The 23,126-nt window shown below is 35.0% G+C and overlaps 1 protein-coding gene across 1 annotated transcript in view; it reads right to left on the reverse strand.

The window, feature by feature from the left end:
• Positions 1-23,126, reverse strand: part of LOC309821971 (bifunctional heparan sulfate N-deacetylase/N-sulfotransferase 4) — a gene marked incomplete at both ends in the record, with an annotated part of 247,062 nt that overhangs the window by 125,109 nt on the left and 98,827 nt on the right. The window contains one exon of the mRNA XM_082653541.1: positions 18,849-19,003. Coding sequence (XP_082509667.1) covers positions 18,849-19,003 — 155 coding nt within the window. The remainder of the gene's footprint in view (positions 1-18,848; positions 19,004-23,126) is intronic.

Below are 23,126 nucleotides of genomic sequence, written 5' to 3' on the forward strand. Positions count from 1 at the left end.
ACAAAGGGTTATTACATGTTGTCCTCTGTGACATCCTGTGCCTTCTCTAGGAGTTAAAATAATTCCCATCTGTGATTGTTTCCAATTTTGTGGAAACTTTACTACCATGTGAAATAAATTTCATCAGACAAAAAGCTTATGTTAATAAATGGTACGTATATAATAAAAAAACTTAAATTATGATGACTTAAGTAACTGTCTATAAAGATGGGTAAATTACTATACGTTTCTGTAGACATGCCATACCAAATATTATACTTCCATTTTGTTATTTTCATGTTAAAGTGGCATGATATTTGGAAATCAAAGTTTCAATACAGTTTTCGTCTCAAAACAACTCCAGTTCAAGCCCTTCAGTTCTACTATATTATTAACCAGCTTTAACTCTCTCCACTGTCAACATGTTTGAAAACAATTTCTCATATTGCTCAGGTTACTGCAGAAGTGACTGCATGGAACTGAAATGTTGACTCTGAAGAGGTGATTACAGAATGATGAAAATGTTCAGCCCCTACCGATAAAGCATAAAAGAAACTATCTAGCTGAATTTTTCAAATTGAAAAACAAAAGAGAATAAAAGAAAAGAAAACGAAAAACATGTTGTAACTACTGCTTTTGATGGACTATCCAATTTGAATAGGGTATACTCAGTAGAGCAGGAGTTAAATTTTTTAAAAAATCTTGCAAACCTTGGCTTTTGATTAGCTCACAATCATTTATTAATTAAAAACAAGTTTGGTCATTGAAGCAATAAAATGAAAATCTGTCACTGAAAGTTAATTATGCTATTATTAAGCATTCTAAGAATTCACTCACAAAACTGCTATCTAATAATTGATTGATAATTAGGCGTAAAATTTTCACTATCAACACTTCTTAAAAAGTGTTAGGCCATGTTTAGGGTATTCTATATAAATATTCCTTTGAAGGGTCTACAAATTTTAGACAATGGGGCAGTTTGGATGTAGGCAAATCTCAAAACAGCTTAAGAGAAAAAATGCAATGGAAAAGCACTGGATAGGAAATGGTCAAACTTTGCATCAGAAAAGCAAGAAACAGTGGATTGAGAAAAAGAAAAGTGCTTATTTTTCTTGAGTAATTGGAAATCCAGAGATGAGTGGTTGGTTCAGAAGTTCAAGAATGCCAGAAGTGAGGTCTCTGATTCTCTTGGCCTTTCCTTCATGTTTTAGATGAATGTCTTTGTTCCAGCCAATAGGACCACATACTAGGCAAGAGAAAGGAACAAAGGCAAAGTGCAGAAGGGCAAACATCAGCCATCTCTAACCTGCTTTCCTGGAAGTTCCATACCGTGACTTACTTTTATATCTAATTGGCCAGAACTATGTTAAATGCTCTCTACCTGAAATAAAAGCTGAAAAATCTGTCCTCTAGCTAGACGTTTTGGCTCCACAAGCAAACTTTGGCTTTATTCACTAGGAAGAGTGTGAAAATGGGTACTGAGTATGCATTCAGAAGTGATGACCAAGTATTAATCTGTACCCTATCAGAATGTAGAAATAAGAATTCTCATGCCTTGTTGCTAAGCAGCCCACTTCCTAATCTTATGTATAAAAGGCACATAAGAGTCCTGATCTAGGAGGTAAACAGGAGAGCAGTAGATTAGAATACATTAATTAGGGGAGGTGTTATGAGAATCTGGAGAACTGGAATTTCAGAAGGTAGAGTTTTAAGCAAAAGTGATCAGAACAGTTGGATTTAGGGTCCCTGAGGCCCTAAAACCTAGAGGGAAAAGTTCCTTCATATTCTGGCTCCACATGAACTACACGGGCTCATTTTCTCTTAATTCCCAACTCAAAGCCTCTTCTGACACCAAATCAATTTCTTCTTTTCTTCAATATTTTATGCTCCTTTTGGAGATTCATAAGGGCAAGAATTATCAGAAATGTATTTTATGTTCCACAAATTTCATATTTCTAAGGACACAGCAAGTTACCAATAATCATTATGGCTAGATGTACATTAATTAGGGATTCTTGAAATACTGTCCATTATTATGATTCCAATTTGACATACCTTCCTCTGCATCTTTATAGGTCAAAGTGTGTAGGTCAAAGTTTGGGAGACTTTTTCTCCAAAGGGCTATGTAGGAAATATTTTAGGCTTTGCCAGCAACAAAATGTCTCTGTCACATGTTTTTCTTTGTTTACTTGATTTTTACAACCGTTTACAAATGTAAAATCCACTCTTAGCAGACCAGCCATACCAAAACAGGCTGCAGCTAAATCCCACAGGCAATAGTTTCCTGACCCACAGATAGGTTGTTGCTGAAGCAATATATATTGATATATATTTTGTCGCAAGAGTGGAACACGTTCTTTTTGGCACTATCTTGTGCCCTTTCTCATACTGCTCCCTCTGCTTGGATGCCCTGTTCCTGCCTTCTGCCTCAAGCACACCTACTCATTTTTCACAAGTGGTGTTATCTCAATTGTCTGTCCTGTTTATGATTTTTCTTCCTCTTATAAATAACCCGTGTCTCCTTTGTGGCTATGCTGGGCTCTGTACCCGTCTCTCAAAAACCCAAAATGCTGTTTTGTTAAACTGAAGTTATATCCCAAGAATAAGCAGCATCTCATTCATTTTTGCATTCTTGGTGTCAAGTAAAGTGCTTAGTAGATAATACACATTCATTAATTATCTGTTGAGGAGAGGAAGGAAGGAAAAGAGGGAGAAAGAAAGGGAAGAAAGAAGAAAGAAATGAACAAACAGCTGAACAAATGAAAGACGGGAGTTACTTTTTCACACTGGAGGAAGTATCTGAAAATTTTTGGACATAATTGGAAAGCAATAATTTCAAAGATTCAAGAGTTCACATATACATGTATCAACTTTTTTTTTTTATATTTCGCTTATTTTCTTTAAAAACACAACTTTTATCATGAATGTTCCTTTTTCCTGGAATGTTTGGTAAGATATTGGTCTCTTTGAATCACCAAAAATTAGTGACCACATTCAGTACTGAATGATGGATAGATGGAGGACTGCAAAGCAAATTAGACTATCTTGGATCTGTTCCCAATGTGCATATTACATTACCTTGAAAAAGTCACTTGGTCATTTTACAATCATCATCAACCTCTTATTTCAAGAGGAATGATCACATGCTTCCTGAAGAAATATGGTAAGAATGATGGTAGCCATGATGATGATGATGAGGAGGACAAATGCTTTTTGAAAGACTTATGTGCCAAGCACTTAGCTAAGCATTATACACATATGAACATGTACACACATCACCTAAACCTCGTAAAAACCTATGTGGTAGAAACAACTATCATCTCCAGTTTACACATTCATAATTAAAGCACTGGAATTTTAAGTCATTTGCTAAGGGCACCCATCTAGTAATTGGCAAAATTTGAACCAAGATACATCTGAAGCTAAACACATGAACTTACTACTCAGGGCAATTAGGCTGTGTCACACACAGGGTAAACTCACGTCATAAAAGATTTTTATGTATAAAAATAGTTAAAGTTTTGTTTTCTGCAGAGGAACGTGAATTTTTCTTTTGTATTTTGTGCACAGTTTATTGCTCTGTATTATATAAATAAAACTATAATAAATATTATATAAATAAAACTTAATATTTAGAGGAAATATTTATTTACCTTAAAGCAAGTAAATTAAATATTAACAACTACTTTAAGCAGTTATCAGCTTACCTCCTATAGGGGGAAATCTTTGTTGCAACTGTTATATGTATCAGCACTTGAAAAGAATTGGAGCTCCTCTAGTTAATCTTAAAATATTATTTAAATGCATAAAAACCATAAAGCAGAAAGAATGACTTTCAAGACTTTATACTTACTAAAAATAATGACAACAAGAACAGACAGGTGCAAACCTTGGTAGATTCATATCAATGCATCTGAGTAATATAAATAGTTCATTTCCTTCAATTATTGCTGCCCAATATTAAAGTGCATTCTGTAGGTGGCATTTATTCCTTTGAGATTAAACATGTTCAGGAAAAAAAAAGCTACTATACAGAAAAAAGATGCTGCAGCTAAAATAGGGATTTGGGGGATGGGGGTGTCTGATGGTCCCCTCTGCTAAAAAAAATCAAATAGATAAATATGTATTGTAGAAATTTTCTGTCTAAGGGAAATTCTTTTATCTACCCATCAATACCAGACTGGCAAGTCAAGGACTGACCATGATACAACACATGACAAGAAAAGCCATTTTTTTCTCTAAATCCATTACTAAGCAGTATGAATATTAATAGCTAGTGAAAAACCAATTCTAATTTCCAGGCAAAAAGTTTATCCTATTCTTCATGGTCTAGGTTTGGTGAAAACAGAAATTGAGAACTTTAGTGACTGCTTGAATAAACTAGCTAAGAATTTTATTAAACAATATCATCCTACTTGTAAAAAGGCCAAAAACCTATACCTATCTGCTGTCAATGGGTAGCTGAAAGGGAAATCAAAATATTTTCGCTTGTTACACAATGCATTGATAATTATGCCATTAATACATGAAATTTTCCATATTAATCTTTGAAATTTTATACAATAACATCTACTTCTCTCAATACAGAAGAAAGGTCTGGGTTCTTCAACTATTATTCAGCTTTGCAGAAGTCACATATATTACCTTAATTACCTGGACTATGGTTAACAAAAGGCCATTAGAATAACAGGGCACACAAGTTGGTTCATTTTACCTTGGGAAGATACTGTCTGGTTTTCCCACAGATCATCAGCTCTTGCTTGGGGTGTTGTATGGTGCAATTGAGAGCAATGAATTAGGAACCACAAGGCAGAGTGTGGGTTCCCTGTGTGACCAAGTACAAGTCACTTATGAGCTCAGTTTTTTCATTTGTGAAATTGAGAGCTTTCATTATCACTTTAGAAACAAACCTAGGAAGCCTTCTCTACCTGATTTCCAAGCTCAGGGCAATTCAGATTCACATAATTTTACAGATATCAGGGGTTTCAGTGGTCATCTACTTTGACCACTTCATTTTACTGAAATGGGAATCTGGCTACTAGGCCCAGATAACATGACAATGGCTAGAAAAGAAAGCTACCAACATTACAAACAATAGACTGGAAAACTAGAAAAAGTAGACACAAGAATTCAAAAATTCTGTGAACATAGTTTAGGAGCAAATAATCCATATAATCACAGCTGACTCTGACAGCACAGCAGGAAAAGAGTACAGTAAAATCATTTGTATTAACATGAAAACCTTTAGCTGTCGTGAAAAATGTGTCATGATGCTTAGGACACATTTACCATTTTAAAAGTGGTAAGTTATGTATTTTAAAAGGTTACTCTCTGAAATGCTTAAAACAATAAAGCACTCAAATGCTAAAGATTTTCAGTGACAAATGGATAGCTCACTTATTGTAACACAATATTTCATCTTGATATAGCATATATTAAAGGTTGAATCTATAGGTGTGCAATTTTTCACACTAAGTTTTATTCACTTTTATTGTAAATAAAACACAAGAATATTAACAGGAAGGTACAAAGGATTGTGATATTTCAATATTGTCACAGAAAAGGAATATGGTAATGGATGAATTGTGTCTGTGAATAGTTTCGAACAAGAGATGAGAAATATATGTATATATAATATAAAAAGAAAAAATTAACAGACATAATGATGAAGGGATATCTCTACTGACCACATGGATATATGGAAATACTTTTAAACTGTTGGAAAATGCCATCTATAAATAAACATTCTATATTCAGTAACAAAATCATTTAAATGCTCATATCAATGAGCTTCAAGTTTGCTGGCTGGTATCCTATAATCACCCCACTGTGATTTTATTATTTTCTTCTTTCCGAACACCATTTTGCTCATCATAGGTTTCCAATAAGTAGAATTAAATATATTCAAGATCATACAAATATTCCATTTACTAAACATTTAGCAAACTTTCACTGCTCTGTCTTCCAAGGTAATGCCATTAATATTTGATTTCATTATTTAATGCTTTTTCAAGCTTAAAAATATATTTTGCCTGTTTCAGGATTAAAAACTGATACAAAAAATCGTTTCCAAATATATAGTGGGTTTTAATTTGAAAACCCAGTCTAGAAATTCTAGCTTATCAGGGGAAATTACCAGCAATTATAGTTGCATTTCTATCACAGGGCTTAAATCTGAAAGTAGGATGGCAACTTTGGTATGGAGAATTAGGATAGTGGATTACACAGACTGAAGTATATGAAAAATGAAGTAAAATACCAGTGGTCCCATCCTTAAGGAGCAAGGAAAAGGGAAAAGGGAAGATAAGACTAGAACACAGGCAATTAACTTTTAGGGAGAAGAGACAAAGGCAGTACTTTCCTCTCTCTTCAACTTCTTTTCAGTACTGTCAAGGATAACTTTTGAATTAACACAAGATGATGTCACTAAAATATTCTTTAACCCATACCTTTCTCATTTGTTCTTAAGAGTGTGTATATGGTGTAGAGAATGGGAGGTAAGGAAATGCTCCTCCAAATTCAAGAACCCCAGAGCCTGGATGACATTATGTTAGCAGTGACTTGTAGGGAGAGTAGGAGAAAACTGGGGTCAAAACCAGAGTCACCAAACTGGGAGGAGCAGTACAACACAAGTGTGATAACTGTGAAAAACAACAGTCATCATCAAGGACTGCATGAAGGGAGGCGCACTGGAGACTTTCAAGTATTATTCATTAAAAAATGAGATGGCAGCATATAAAACACAATATAAGGGGCCAGATGCTAGGGCCTTGTGGGCTCTTTTAAGGTAGTTTGAAGGGCTTTGAGACAAAATGTCACAGAATCTGAATTACATGTTAACAAGATCACTGTAGTTACTTTGATAAGAACAGACTCCACAGGGTCAAGAGTGGAACTGGAGACCAGTGAAGAGGCTATTGAAACAAATGAGTCAAGAAATGATGATATTCTTCTTTCTCTAATTGCCTTAGGTGCAAGGTTAGGTTGTTTATTTGAGATATTGCCTGTTTCTTAAGGTAGGATTGTATTGCTATAAACTTCCCTCTTAGAACTGCTTTTGCTGCATCCCATAGGTTTTGGGTCATTGTGTTCCCATCGTCATTTGTTTCTAGGTATTTTTTGTTTCCCTCTTTGATTTCTTCAGTGCTCTCTTGGTCACTTAGTAGTGTATTGTTTAGCCTCCATGTGCTTGTATTTTTCACAGATGTTTTCCTGTAACTGATAACTAGTCTCATAGCGTTGTGGTCGGAAAAGATACTTGATACGATTTCAATTTTCTTAAATTTACCAAGGCTTGATTTGTGATACAAGATATGATCTATCCTGGAGAATATTCCATGAGCACTTGAGAAAAATGTGTATTCTGTTGTTTTTGGATGGAATGTCCTATAAATATCAATTAAGTCCTTCTTGTTTAATGTATCATTTAAAGCTTGTGTTTCCTTATTTATTTTCATTTTGAATGATCTGTCCATTGGTGAAACTGGGGTGTTAAAGTCCCCTACTATGGTGTGTTACTGTTGATTTCCCCTTTTATGGCTGTTAGCATTTGCCTTATATATTGAGGTGCTCCTATGTTGGGTGCATAAATATTTACAATTGTTATATCTTCTTCTTGGATCGATCCCTTGATCATGATGTAGTGTCCTTCTTTGTCTCTTGTAATAATCTTTGTTTTAAAGTCTATCTTGTCTGATATGAGAATTGCTACTCCAGCTTTCTTTTGATTTCCATTTGCATGGAATATCTTTTTCCATCCCCTCACTTTCAGTCTGTATGTGTCCCAAGGTCTGAAGTGGTGCTCTTGTAGACAGCAAATATATGGGTCTTGTTTTTGTATCCATTCAGCCAGTCTGTGTCTTTTGGTGGGAGCATTTAATCCATTTACTTTTAAGGTAATTATCGATATGTATGTTCCTACTCCCATTTTCTTAACCCCAAAGATAGCAGAAGGAAAGAAATCATAAAGATCAGATCAGAAATAAATGAAAAAGAAATGAAGGAAACGAGAGCAAAGATCAATAAAACTAAAAGATCGTTCTTTGAAAAGATAAACAAAATTGATAAACCACTAGCCAGGCTCATCAAGAAAAAAAGGAAGACTCAAATCAATAGAATTAGAAATGAAAAAGAAGTAACAACTGACACTGCAGAAATATAAAGGATCATGAGAGATTACTACGAGCAACTCTATGCCAATAAAATGGACAACCTGGAAGAAATAGACAAATTCTTAGAAATGCACAACCTGCCAAGACTGAACCAGTAAGAAATAGAAAATATGAACAGACCAATCACAAGCACTGAAATTGAAACTGTGATTAAAAATCTTCCAACAAACAAAAGCCCAAGACCAGATGGCTTCACAGGTGAATTCTATCAAACATTTAGTGAAGAGCTAACACCTATCCTTCTCAAACTCTTCCAAAATATACCAGAGGGAGAAACACTCCCAAACTCATTCTATGAGGCCACCATCACCCTGATACCAAAATCAGACAAAGCTGTCACAAAGAAAGAAAACTACAGGCCAATATCACTGATGAACATAGATGCAAAAATCCTCAACAAAATACTAGCAAACAGAATCCAACAGCACATTAAAAGGATCATACACCATGATCAAGTGGGGTTTATTCCAGGAATGCAAGGATTCTTCAATAAACGCAAATCAATCAACGTGATACACCATATTAACAAATTGAAGGAGAAAAACCATATGATCATCTCAATAGATGCAGAGAAAGCTTTTGACACAATTCAACAACCATTTATGATAAAAACCCTGCAGAAAGTAGGCATAGAGGGAACTTTCCTCAACATAATAAAGGCCATATATGACAAGCCCACAGCCAACATCATCCTCAATGGTGAAAAACTGAAACCGTTTCCACTAAGATCAGGAACAAGACAAGGTTGCCCATTCTCATCACTCTTATTCAACATAGTTTTGGAAGTTTTAGCCACAGCAACCAGAGAAGAGAAAGAAATAAAAGGAATCCAAATCAGAAAAGAAGAAGTAAAGGTGTTACTGTTTGCAGATGACATGATACTCTACATAGAGAATCCTAAAGATGCTACCAGAAAACTACTAGAGCTAAGCAATGAATTTGGTAAAGTAGCAGGATACAAAATTAATGCACAGAATTCTCTGGCATTCTTACACACTAATGATGAAAAATCTGAGAGTGAAATTAAGAAAGCACTCCCATTTACCATTGCAACAAAAACAATAAAATATCTAGGAATAAACCTACCAAAGGAGAAAAAAGACCTGTATGCAGAAAATTACAAGACACTGAGGAAAGAAATTAAAGATGATACAAATAGATGGAGAGATGTACCATGTTCTTGGATTTGAAGAATCAACATTGTGAAAATGACTCTACTACCCAAAGCAATCTACAGATTCAATGCAATCCCTATCAAACTACCACTGGCATTTTTCACAGAACTAGAACAAAAAATTTCACAATTTGTATGGAAACACAAAAGATCCCGAATAGCCAAAGCAATCTTGAGAACGAAAAATGGAGCTGGAGGAATCAGGCTCCCTGACTTCAGAGTATACTACAAAGCTACAGTAATCAAGACAGTATGGTACTGGCACAAAAACAGAAATATAGATCAATGGAACAGGATAGAAAGCCCAGAGATAAACCCACGCACATATGGTCACCTTATCTTTGATAAAGGAGGCAAGAATATACAGTGGAGAAAAGACAGCCTCTTCAATAAGTGGTGCTGGGAAAACTGGACAGGTACATGTAAAAGTATGAGATTAGATCACTCCCTAACACCATACACAAAAATAAACTCAAAATGGATTAAAGACCTAAATGTAAGGCCAGAAACTATCAAACAGAGGAAAACACAGGCAGAATGCTCTATGACATAAATCATAGCAAGACCCTTTTTGACCCACCTCCTAGAGGAATGGAAATAAAAACAAAAATAAACAAATGGGACCTAACGAAACTTAAAAGCTTCTGCACAGTAAAGGAAACTATAAACAAGACAATAAGGCAACCCTCAGAATGGGAGAAAATATTTGCAAATGAAGCAACTGACAAAGGATTAATCTCCAAAACTTACAAGCAGCTCATGGAGCTCAGTATCAAAAAAACAAACAACCCAATCCAAAAATGGGCAGAAGACCTAAATAGACATTTATCCAAAGAAGATATACAGATGGCCAACAAACACATGAAAGGATGCTCAGCATCACTAATCATTAGAGAAATGCAAATCAAAACTACAATGAGGTATCACCTCACACCGGTCAGAATGGCCATCATCAAAAAATCTAGAAACAATAAATGCTGGAGAGGGTGTGGAGAAAAGGGAACACTCTTGCACTGTTGGTGGGAATGTAGATTGATACAGTCACTATGGAGAACAGTATGGAGGTTCCTTAAAATACTACAAGTAGAACTACCATCCCACTACTGGGCATATACCGTGAGAAAACCATAATTCAAAAAGAGTCATGTACCAAAATGTTCATTGCAGCTCTATGTACAATAGCCAGGACATGGAAGTAACCTAAGTGTCCATCAACAGATGAATGGATAAAGAAGATGTGGGACATATATACAATGGAATATTACTCAGCCATAAAAAGAAAAGAAATTGAATTTTTTGTCGTGCGGTGGATGGACCTAGAGTCTGTCATACAGAGTGAAGTAAGTCAGAAAGAGGAAAACAAATACTGTATGCTAACACATATATATGGAATCTAAGAAAAAAAGAAAAAAAAAACGGTCCTGAAGTACCTAGGGGTAAGACAGGATTAAAGACACAGACCTACTAGAGCATGGACTTGAGGATATGCGGAGGGGGAATGGTAAGCTGTGACAAAGTAAGAGAGTGGCGTGGACATATATACACTACCAAATGTAAAATAGATAGCTAGTGGGAAGCAGCCGCATAGCACAGGGAGATCAGCTCGGTGGTTTGTGACCACCTAGAGGGGTGGGATAGAGAGGGTGGGAAGGAGGGAGTCGCAAGAGGGAAGAGATATGGGAACATATGTATATGTATAACTGATTCACTTTGTTATATAGCAGAAACTAACACACCATTGTAAAGCAATTATACTCCAATAAAGATGTTAAAAAATGATAGATATCAGTCCTTTCATTTTTCAAAGCCAAGTGATAAATATATAATAGTAAAGATGTCTTCTGTCTAAACAAATTGTCCATAACTATAGTTAAAGCTGAGTAAGTTTTTATTAAATCAAAATAGTTGGAAAGTCCTCCTTTATTCTCCAATTCAAAACATGATTCATTTAGAGATATGCAGAGATGGGTAATAGCTCTTCTTGGGTACATATTTTGCAACTAGACTTTTAACTTTTATTATATCAATAGGACAGTTATATGAAAATACTTTAATAAGGACATACATTTGAAATATCTATAGTCTTTTAAGAGACTATCAGCAAGACACTGCATGAAAAAATATTCACGAGCTTTCATTTAAAATAGTCTATGTGCAACTTAAAAAAAAAATGATGATAGAGTTCAGACATCTGGAATGGTGCTGTGAGGAGCTCCGTGGTCCCTTTTCCAGCAAAACAACCATACCTGGTAGAAATTATTTTTTAAAAATGCCAAGCATTTTAAATCTCTGGAAAATGAACCAAGAAGATGCAGCAAAGAAATATTTATTCAAGAAATCTACTAAGATTGGTAAGAACAGTGAAAGTGTGTAGCATTTGAGCCATGGCCCACCCCTTTCCCCACTTGCTCTAGTTTAAAGTGGCAAAACCCCTACCCACGTTGGGTGCAGCCAAGAACACAGGGGGTACCTCTCCTCCTCAAGGTAGCCACACTCATAGAGCAGAAACTGTACCCCAGATGCAGACCAAGAATACTGGAACCATGATTTGTCCTGGCTCCAGCTCAATTATAGAGTGGTAGTTCTAAGCCAGGAGAGGCAAGCTGAGAGGACCAGAGGCTACTATCTCAACCCAGCACCCTGATCATAAATCTGGGTATCACTCTGTGAGAAGGGGCCATTATCTCCACTCTCAGCTCTGGAGCATTGGTGTAGAGATTTTGCCCAGGGTAGGAGGCACACCATAAGAAGAGAGAGTTCCTAAGTTCTCTCGAAGGGAACTGACTTTTTTTGGGACAGGGAGTTAAGAAGTTCAAACCTAAGATCACTCTTGAAAACAAATGATGATTTTGATAATAAGCAATTAAGAGGAGGTTGTTTTCATTTTAATTAAGATTAACAACAAGCTGATAATAGACCAAACAAAAGTTTACTAGACAGAATCGGGGAAAGAGACAGCTCGGGTTGCTCCTGGAGTCATAAAAAGCCTCATATACTGGCTTCAAAGACTACTGTGAAAAGGCCCACATTTCAGTGGTTCAGACTATGGCACAATTTGCATCCTAGGGCATTGTCAAAAACAATAAAGCATATTGTTGGTAATTACTGTAGGTTCTTATCTAGCTAACTTTTATACCTGGCTAGCTGTCTACCACAGGCAGACAGCTTAATAGAGACATCAGGAAAAGATGTAAAAGCAACCTTACTAAAAATACTGTTACGACAGAGTGACTGTGCTGCCTCTGAGGAGTAGCATTGAGGCTACACACTACAAGGGAAAGAGTCTTCACTTATTTCCCAATCATATACTAAACAAGTAAACTGATGAGTAAATAACAATAACAAAAACAAAACCCTGGAGATGGGAGGAGGGAATCAACATCAAGAGTGCTACAAAAATTATTTAAAATGTCCAGTTTTAAGCAGAAAATTACAAGATATGCAAAGAAACTGGAAGGGTGACCTATAGACAGGACAATAAAGTAAGCAATGCAAACTGTCTTTAAAGGGCCCAGATGCCAGACTTAGTAGACAAAGATTTCAAATGTATTCTAAGAACTGAAACAAACCATACTTACAGACATAAAGGAATATATGATAACAGTGACTCATCAAATAGATCATATCAATAAAAAGACAGAAATTATTAAAAAAGAATCAAGTGGAAATCCTGCAATTGAAAAGTACAATTACTAAAATGAAAAATTTATTAGAGAGGTTCAACAGTACATTAGAGCTGGCAGAAGAAAGATCCTATGAACTTAGAGATAGATCTATAGAGATTATGCAGTCTGAAGAACTCAGAGGAAAAAAGTAAGAAAATTCAGTAGAATCTCAGAGAAATGTAGGACACTGTTAAGTGCATCAGTATATTTGGTTATTACCTTAACACCACAACCAGACAAAGATATCATAATAAAAGAAAACTACAGATGAATATCCTTATGAACATAGATGCAAAACCCTCAACAAAACACTAGCAGTTAAATTCAACAACATATGAAAAGCATTATACACCATGGTCAATGGGATTTATCACACACACGTAAGGTTGGTTTAACATCTAAAAATCAATTAATATAATATACTATAACAATAAAAAAAGAAAAAAACATAATCAACTGGATAGACACCAAAAAAAAAAATCATGTGACAAATCCAACAGCCTTTTATGATAAAAATACTCAACTGAGTAGGAATAGACAGAAAATTCAACTTGATAATGAGTATCTATAAAAAGCCCACAATTAAGATCATGCTTAATGGTGAAGGACTGGATGCTTCCCTCCTAAGATCAGGAATAAGACAAGGATATTTGGTCTTACCATTTCTATTCAACATTATATTCCAGGTTCTAGTCAGGGAAATTAAACAATAAAATGAAATAAACTGTATACAAACTGGAGAAGAAGTAAAACTATCTTTATTTACATATAACATGATCTTGCATATAGACTATCCTGAGGAATCCATTAAAAAAAACCTCTAGAACTAATACGTGAGTACAGCAAATTTGAAGGTTACAAGGTCCATATACAAAAATCAATTGTACTTCTATGCATAAAAATGAACAATGTGAAAATGAAATTAATAAAAATTTCCATTTACAATAGCATTAAAAAGAATACAATAGTTAGGATTATTTTTAATAAAAGCAGTGTAAAACATAGACCCTGAAAATTATAAAATATTGTTGGAAGAAATTAAAGACCACCTAAATAAATGAAAAAACAGCCCATGTTTATGTATCAGAAGAGCTAATGTTGTTAAGATGACAATATTTCCCAAATTGATCTGTGGATTCAATGCTATCCTTATCAAAATTCCAGCCGGCCATTGTGCAGAAATTGATAAGCTGATCCTACAATTCATATGGTAATTTCAAAGAACTTCAAAGAGCCAAGACAATCTGCATGTTGTGAGTTGCCCTCTAGAATGGCCCACATGGTGAGGAACTGAGGGTGGACCCAGGCAGCAACTGAGGAGAAACTCAGGTCCATAGTCTTACAATCCATGAGGAACTGAATCTTGTCAACAACGATGTGAGTGAACTTCAGAGCTGGTCCACCCTCTAGTTGAGCCTTGAAATGACTGCTGCCCCAGCTGACACCTTGGTTGAAGTCTTTTAAGAGATTCTGAACTGCAGGATCCAGTTAAGTCATATTCAACTTTCTGACCTACACAAACTGTTAGATATCAGTGTGTGTTGTTTTAAGTTGTTAAGTCTTGGGCTAATTTGTTATGAAGCAATAGAAGACAAATACACTCAATTACCAAAGTATTTTACATGGATATTTGTACCACAAGGGTGTGTATTCTGAAGGATCCCTCAAGAACTCATGCAATTGCTGAAAATATTTCAAACTTTTCTTTGCCTGGATGCTTTGCTTCTTTATATTTTATCTAAGTCCATGTTCATGTAAATGTCCACTCTGCTGAGTGTACAGACTGCCTTATACATCACTGAACCTCCAAAATATACTATTTGCTCCATAGTAAACTTTCATCAAATCAATATTTGTTCACAGTTTTACTTTTGATTAAATATTATTACCTTCTCTACATTTCCTACCATTGAAATACGTTATTAGTTGTAATTATCAGGGTTTTTTGACATCTGGTATTTGATGTACAGCATAAGGCTACATACTGCATCATTTAGTAAACATAGAGGCTTAGCAGCTATTGAAAGGCAGCTCTCCCTCTGTTTTATTTCATTGTGCCATTAATTCCACTATCATACTCCTTTATTTTTTAATTGAAATCTCTACATAGCTGATTTAGTGTGCAGGTCATTACGACACAAAGATTGTTCATAGTTGCTCTATTTTTTTATGGTACGTGGGCCTCTCACTGCTGTGGCCTCTCCCGTTTCGGAGCACAGGCTCCGGACACGCAGGCTCAGCGGCCATGGCTCACGGGCGCAGCCGCTCTGCGGCATGTGGGATCTTCCCGGACCGGGGCACGAACCCGTGTACCCTGCATCGGCAGGCGGACTCTCAACCACTGCGCCACCAGGGAAGCCCTCTGTTGTCATCTTTGAAGTGTTGTTTTTATTTAGTGACAATAAAAAGTCACTAAAATAAAACTAGTCATACTAAAAGTATGATTTAGTAAAAAAAAAAAAAGGGATCAAAATTATTTCCCCCTACCCTACTGCCATACAAATATAGTGTCTTGCAATGACCATATCTGGGTTGCCTGTGCTAATCATTAGATTAACACCTTCATACACATGAAGGTGTGTATGAAGAAAAAACATACACGTGCACACACACTCATGGCATATATGTTCATGGATTAAACATACATACATATATATATATGCACACACAAGCACACACTTACACTGCATACACATGTGCTCATGGATTAAACACAGACATACATGTAACTGCCCATACATATACACAAACATTCACACTGCATACATAAATGTGCATGGATTAAGAAATAATGATGCTGTACAGTAATAATAGTTCTTCTGACATAATGAAATAGTAAAGAAACAGACTTGCAATATGTTTTTCTCATGACCTTTAGACATATTACAACAGAAAATAAACTCTATCCAGAAAGAATTCGGAGAAATTCTACAAATGGAACCATTTCGACTGATTAACAGTTTTTGAAATATCAGTATGAAGCTACTAATATGTTATTTGAATCATTTTTGTAAATGTTGTGAGAACAACTGTGCCTTTCACTGATAGTCCCTCTGCCAGACAAGGTCATATCAAGGAATAGGGAGGAATGTCAGGATGAAAGAAAAAAGAGATTTAAACACTTTTGATTTTTTTCAGTATAAACTGGTCATTTAGTTTGAAAATCTCTTCCCATAATTGCTTCGACTGCAGCTAGATGAGTATTTCAAGATGTCCATTCCAAATTTGTGGACTGATGTCAATGATCAAAGAATTTTGGAATTGGAATTGATCAGTGGATTATCTGGCCCCGTGCTTTTGGTTGGCAGATGAGTTGATTTAAATTAATTATCTAAAAACTCTGTAGTTTAGAGTGAAAAAAGGAATCATTACCATCTCAGGGGAGGAAACCGAGGCATAAAGATATTAAATGCATTGCCAGCTGTATTAGAACTTGTTACTAGCTGTCAGGGATAAAATTTAGCCTGTTAATATAGTGCTTTCCACTACCCTATCCCATCTTGATACTGTTGAGGGTTTTGAAGTGTCATCTGGGCACGGAAAGATAATAATTTAATAAGAAAGAAATACATTTCCTGGCTCTTTGAACAACACACATATTGCCATCCTAGGTTTACAGTTAAAGGTGGGGTTCTGAATGTCACCGCTTGAAGAATCTTGAGAAGTTTTATTGAGCTCAACACCAGAAGGAAAAGGACAATGTCATTTCACTATGTGTGTTTAACGGACTTCACTTTAGTTATCATATTTTGATTATGCAACATATAATATTTTTCTTACAAAGTATATTTATAGGCTTCAGTCTAGTTTCTAGCCACCAACTAAACAAATGTAATTGTTCTGAATGGACTCTAAATAGCTTTCAACATTTCATTACAAAGCAATTACATCTGAGTCTTTCCCAGTGCTCTCAGCATGGCTTTAAAAAAAAATTACACAAACAGGTGAAATCAACCATTATGAAATATAATCTACATGCCTAAAAAGCAAGCCTTCAGAGTGGGAATGAGGTGGGGTGGGGGAGGTTTAAGCCAAAAGATAAACACAGTCTATTTTCAAGGTAACTGCACTGAGAGAATTCAGCATGCTTACTCAAGGTAAGTTTATTTTTTTGAAAAAGGAATATTTACTTAATTTTCCAACATTATGAAGCAGTACAAAATTTTTAGACATTCCCCAAAAGTGAGTGAGGATCAAACTTTTATGAATCCATATTTTGAAAAATATTTGGCTTTTGTAAAGTAAGACAACTGCATAATTGTCTGGATTTAGAAATATCATAATTGATTAATTAACACACATTGAATACTTATTGTATTCCAGGCACTGCTCTAAGCACATTATACATTTCCTCAAAACAGTCGTATGAGGTAGTTGTCATGATTATTTTCATTTTTACAGATGGGGAAACTGAGACACAGAGTCTAAGTAATTTTTGTTCAAGATCAAGCAGCCATTGATGGAAGGTCAGGATTCAAACACAGGAAATCTGGCGATTGAGTTAATGATCTTAACTGCTTTTTATACTCCCACACTTACTAGTAAGGATCCTATGTGCAGATTTGACACAGTCCTGGAGCTTTAGAGATGGAAAGAGGGGTGAGCCATTAACATAATAGCTAGGCATAACATTATTAAATATCATTGTACTCATATGGCCTTGGGTCTACGCCTCCCAATTTGGCTTTTAAAAAATTAAACATATCAGCAATCATACAGTGCAAATGAACTGTTTATTTTAAATGAAAACTTGAAGACAGAGATTTTAACCGGGGCCCAGGGTCTTTGGGGAATTCACATACCCCTTGTGACCAACTGCCACACTGTGTGAAGATGTGAGAATATGCATCTGAGTATTTTTCTGGGGAAAATATTTCTTTCATTAGATTGTTAAAAGGATACATGATTTACTTGATATCCAGCACAGGGGTGGACAGACTTTCTCGGTAAAGGTCCAGATAGTTAATATTTTGGGCTCTGTGGGACATATAATCTCTTTTGCAACTACCCAACTCTGCTGTTGCAGTGAAAAAGCAGCTGCAGACAATGCATAAAGAGAAGAGTTGTGGTACTGTTCCAATAACACTTTATTTATGGACATTGAAATTTGAATTTTATATAATTTTTATGTCACAGAATATTACTGTCTTTGTTTTTCATTTTAAGACGTAATTTAGAGAACCCCAAACAAAACTATCTTCGTTCAGGAACAATAAAAAGCAATCAGCAGGCCAGATCTGACCCATAGGCCACAGTTTGCCAACTGCTAGTCCAGAACAGTGGTTCTCAAAGTGCAGTCCCAGCAGCAAGGGTATCCTCTGAGAATTTGTTGGAAATCCAAATTCTCAGGCCTCTTGGACAATCTACTAAACCAGAAACTCCAGGAGTGGGCCTAGCATCTGTGTCTTAAAAAGTCTTCTAGGTGAAAAAGTTACATGCTAAAGTTTGAGAAGCACTGATCTAGAGCCATTGTTCTAATGATTCAATTTATCCGTCTATTTATTCACCCTTGCAACAAATACTTTTTGAGACGGCAATTATCATGTACTAGAAATACAATGGAGAAAGTACTATTTTCCCTCTTCATAGAATAACCCTTCCATAAATCAGGAGATGGTAACTCTCTGTCAACGACCAATTTTTCTGAAATACATTTTACAGCACATCACGACCCAATACAAATACACACACGTGCCTGAAACGAAATAATACAAAGCAATGTGTACCCTTAATGCTTGTGATGCACTCTGGTATCTTCTGTTTCATTCTATATATTTCTATTAGATTAAATCCAATAAATTGATTTTACAATATATCACAACTCATAGTTTGAAAAATTCTGCAATAAAATGTGCTCACCAGTGCAAATTCCTTGTTGAGAATCATCTGCTCCACTAAAGATGACTCGTTGTGGAAGAGATGGGGCTGCATGTGGCTCCACATGTGAGGAAACCACCAGAACTCATCCACAGAATGAAGTAAAAGGTCATCTCCTTCATCCTCCTCTTCAGTCCCTGTACAGCATATAAAATGGCTTAAGTGAAAATTCTATATTAACTAAAGGTTATGCTTGTCATATTTTTGTTATTCTTCTTGCTCCTGATACATAAATCCGATTTTGTGTTGTTCTAATAAAAGAGAAATGACCATACCCTAAATTACATCAGAGGCAATGCAGGTTGGGGGGGGGGGTAAGTGCAGATAGTTGTTTAGATTTAGAATTTAGGGGAATTTTATCACTGACATTGTTTAGAATAGCTAGCATATGGTGGTAATAAAAAAAAAGACCGAGTATTAGTCAATTTATTTTTGTTTTAAATTCATTAACTCTTAATTCTCTCCTTTGTTGCATACATAGGGGAAGCGTAGTCAAAGGTGATTATTCTTTTTACTCTTAAAAATATTTCTGCATATGTCTAATATTGAGCTGAAAAATCTTTAAATTTAATTGATGAAGTTTGTTGATTTTTTTCTGAATATAAAATAATATGTGCTTACTGAAGAAATGTGAGAAGGATAGACAAGTGATACATAAAAACAAAAAACCAAACCAAACAAAAAAACATCTTCCAGAACTAACCCAGTGGAAACGTTTCGGTATCTTTCGTTAAATCCTTTTCTACTTATTTTTTTAAAAGTTGAAGTCTTACTGTATAAATACGTTTGTGTCCTTACATTTTAAACTTACCATTATGAACAAACATTTCTCATTTTGATATAAATATTTTATAAAATGTAAACAATAAATCTATTAACACAATAGAAACTTGACTTGGGAATTTAAAACTAACATTAATTTCTCATCCTCTATTAGGAAAATTTGCTAACAATGCCCAATGCATACAAAAAAGTATTTGTCATGCCACAAGTGAAAAAAATTAAAGAAAGGAAGGAAAAACAACATCAGCAACTTAGTTCCAAGGAAATTCACTATGTTGCAGGCTATCCAAAAATATTTTCACTGTATGAATTCATAGTTTTTGTACAATTTTACAACATTCAGCCCGATTTTAAAATATTCTGAATCAATAGTATACGAATTGATTCCTATGTGCTCTCTAGATACTTAACCAAATAAGTAAAGTAACAAATCCTGGCTTACAGTGTGAGGTATATTTATTTGGATTATTTTTTTTTAAATTGGAGTATGTTTTATAGGTGATTTTATATCCTTTACTTAGATAAATATTAAGGAAAAATTTTAAAAGACTCTTCTTTAAATATTCCATTTGAGTGCCCTATAGTAAAGATTGCATGAATCATGAAGTAGTGCCATGAAATGGTTAAAGCATACATTTGTTAAAGTATACATTTGGCTATGTGATCTTGTATAAGTTAACTTCTTTGAGTCTTGGTTTCCTGGTTTAAAAATGGGGAAATGAATATCTATCTCACAGGCTCTTGTGAAGAGTCAAGGAGATCAATCTATTAAAGCAGTTAACATTGTGAATTGCAGATAGTTAGCATTCATAAACATTAGGATCAGTTTCTTCTTAAAAATAGTATCTACTGGTTTATACCTGTGGCGTTCTAAATTTACATGTTTCCACACATTATGAAAAATGTTGCCTGCCTATATTATTAAATTCTTGAAGTCAGAGACTGGATCCCTTTAATAGGCATTGTATCATGCCACTTCCCCAGGAGAGTAAATAAGGGAATAATTTAATTCAGTCTTAATATATATAGTCAGTGAATTTTAGAGCCTTCATATGTCTGCTTAAGTGCATGTCAATTTCTGTGTGTATTTATGTATATGCAACATTCTTGGTATATATTCCATAATCCATAATTCTCAAAAGGTGTAAGGACCACCAAGTTTAGTTAGTATTTTGGCAGTTACTGCTATAACAGTTGCTACTATATAAATATATAAAAGGTAAAGAAACAGGACTTCTGAATGTGATAAAGTTCTATGAATTAGATAAGCAGACAAAAATTCTACTGTTAGTAATATAGACTTACAATTCATTGGCTTTTGTTAATATATTGAGAATTTCAAATATTGAAATCCAAATGAAGAGAAGTTTGTCACTTCCTCAGATGGATTTTAAGTATGAAGTATTTATGCCATAGACCAAGTGTCTCTCATGGTCATAATTTAGCAGACTAAGGCACAGATTAGAAAGGGCTACTTTATGTCACATGAGATGAATGAATTGATCGTTCTCCCACAGTCCTGTTGTGCTTTGAATATACAATGTTTGAGAAATGCTTCCATTCACTTTAAACTCCATAGATTGTTATTGGAAGCGGCAGGAAGCACATAATGCATACTTGACCAAGAAAGAGGTCAATTACTCATTTAAAGAAAATTTTGCCAACTATTGATATAAACAGATGTATAATTGATCCTAAAATCTTGGTGATTTTTATACCAGAGAGTGTGTTAATTTATAAGTACTCCCCACAAGGTTAACAGTGATATTTAAAACCTCTTTTTTTACTCCTAGGATTAATTCCCTATCAGCCTTTCTCTTATTTTATACAGGTCATATAATTCAAAGCCACATAAGCCTAGCTCATGACACTAGAAATTGCTTAATGAAAAATGTGATCTCAAGTCATGCTGAGGGACCAAAGAAGAATTTCAAATATTTTCAAATATAGCTAAATTAAAATATTAAACTTTTGACTCCTTGTATACACTTATTTTTTATACCTAATTTATGATTAAATTACACTTGAGAATAAAATTTACAGTTCATACATGACTATATTTAGCACAAGTTCTAGTACATTAAGGTGTCTATGTTCAAACTGAGCCTTTCACTTCTAACCTGATCTAGATTCAAATCTACATCATTGTTAATTAAAAATATGGTATTTTTTGTTTTCATTTAAATGTTATATCATTTTGCTTTACTGATTCCCAGAGGATAAAAGTATTTTAATTCAGAAGTAAAATATTTATGCACTCATTTCTTTGTTTCCGCTCTTGGAGGATCTGTGTTATGAGATAATAGTGTGCTTCTAGAAGTTTTTAAATCTGCCAAAATAAGAATAATTTTAGCAAGATTTGGGCCATAGGTTAGTTTCCATAAGGCACAGTTGTGACATTAAAATCAGATACATAAATAAATGCAATACATCGTATCAAAGAGAAAAACTCTATAACCATCCTGATAGATGCAGAAAAAGTACTGGAGAAATTCAACAACCATGCACATATATACACACACACACACACACACACACACACACATATATGTTTTTTTTTTTTTTTTCGGTACGCGGGCCTCTCACTGTTGTGGCCTCTCCCGTTGCGGAGCACAGGCTCCGGACGCGCAGGCTCAGCGGCCATGGCTCACGGGCCCAGCCGCTCCGCGGCATGTGGGATCTTCCCGGACTAGGGCACGAACCAGTGTCCCCTGCATCGGCAGGCGGACTCTCAACCACTGCGCCACCAGAGAAGCCCTTTGCACATATATTTTTAAAGTTCCTCAGCAAACTAGGAGTAGATGGAACTTCCTCAACCCAATAAAAAGCATCTACAGCAAAAAATCTACAGCTGTTACATTTAATGCCAAACTAAATGTTTTCCACCTAATACTGGGGACAAGGCAAGGATGTGTGATCTCATCACTTTCATTCAGTGTTGTAATGGAGATCCTTGCCAACTCAATAAAAAGATAATAAAAGGCCTACAGATGTGAAAGGAAAAAGTAAAACTTACTTTATTCGCAGATGACATGATTGTACATATTGAAAATCCTAAAGAATCTACAATGAAAACTATTATAACTAATAGGTGAATATAGGAAGACTACAAGATTAGTATTTAAAGAACCATTTGCTATTCTGTATACTAGGACAGTGAACAATTACAAAATAAAAGTACAAAACGCCATTCACAATAGTATCAAAAAACATAAAATACCCATAAATTTAAGAAAAATGTCTAAGACCGCTACAATAAAAACTACCTTATTATTTCTGAGACAAAATTTTAAAGCCCTAAATAAATAGAGAGATATGAGTGTTCATGGATCAGAAGACTCAATTTTGTGGCTAGATCAATTTTCCCTGAATTATCTATGGATTCAGATTCTAAAATAAATCTATAGATTCATAATCTTAGGAAGCTTTTTAAAAGAAATTGATGGATATTTTAAAAACTTATAGTGCTATAAAGCA

This window comes from Grampus griseus (genome assembly GCF_964374135.1).
Source record: "Grampus griseus genome assembly, chromosome: 4".
Classification (NCBI taxonomy): Eukaryota; Metazoa; Chordata; class Mammalia; order Artiodactyla; family Delphinidae; genus Grampus; species Grampus griseus.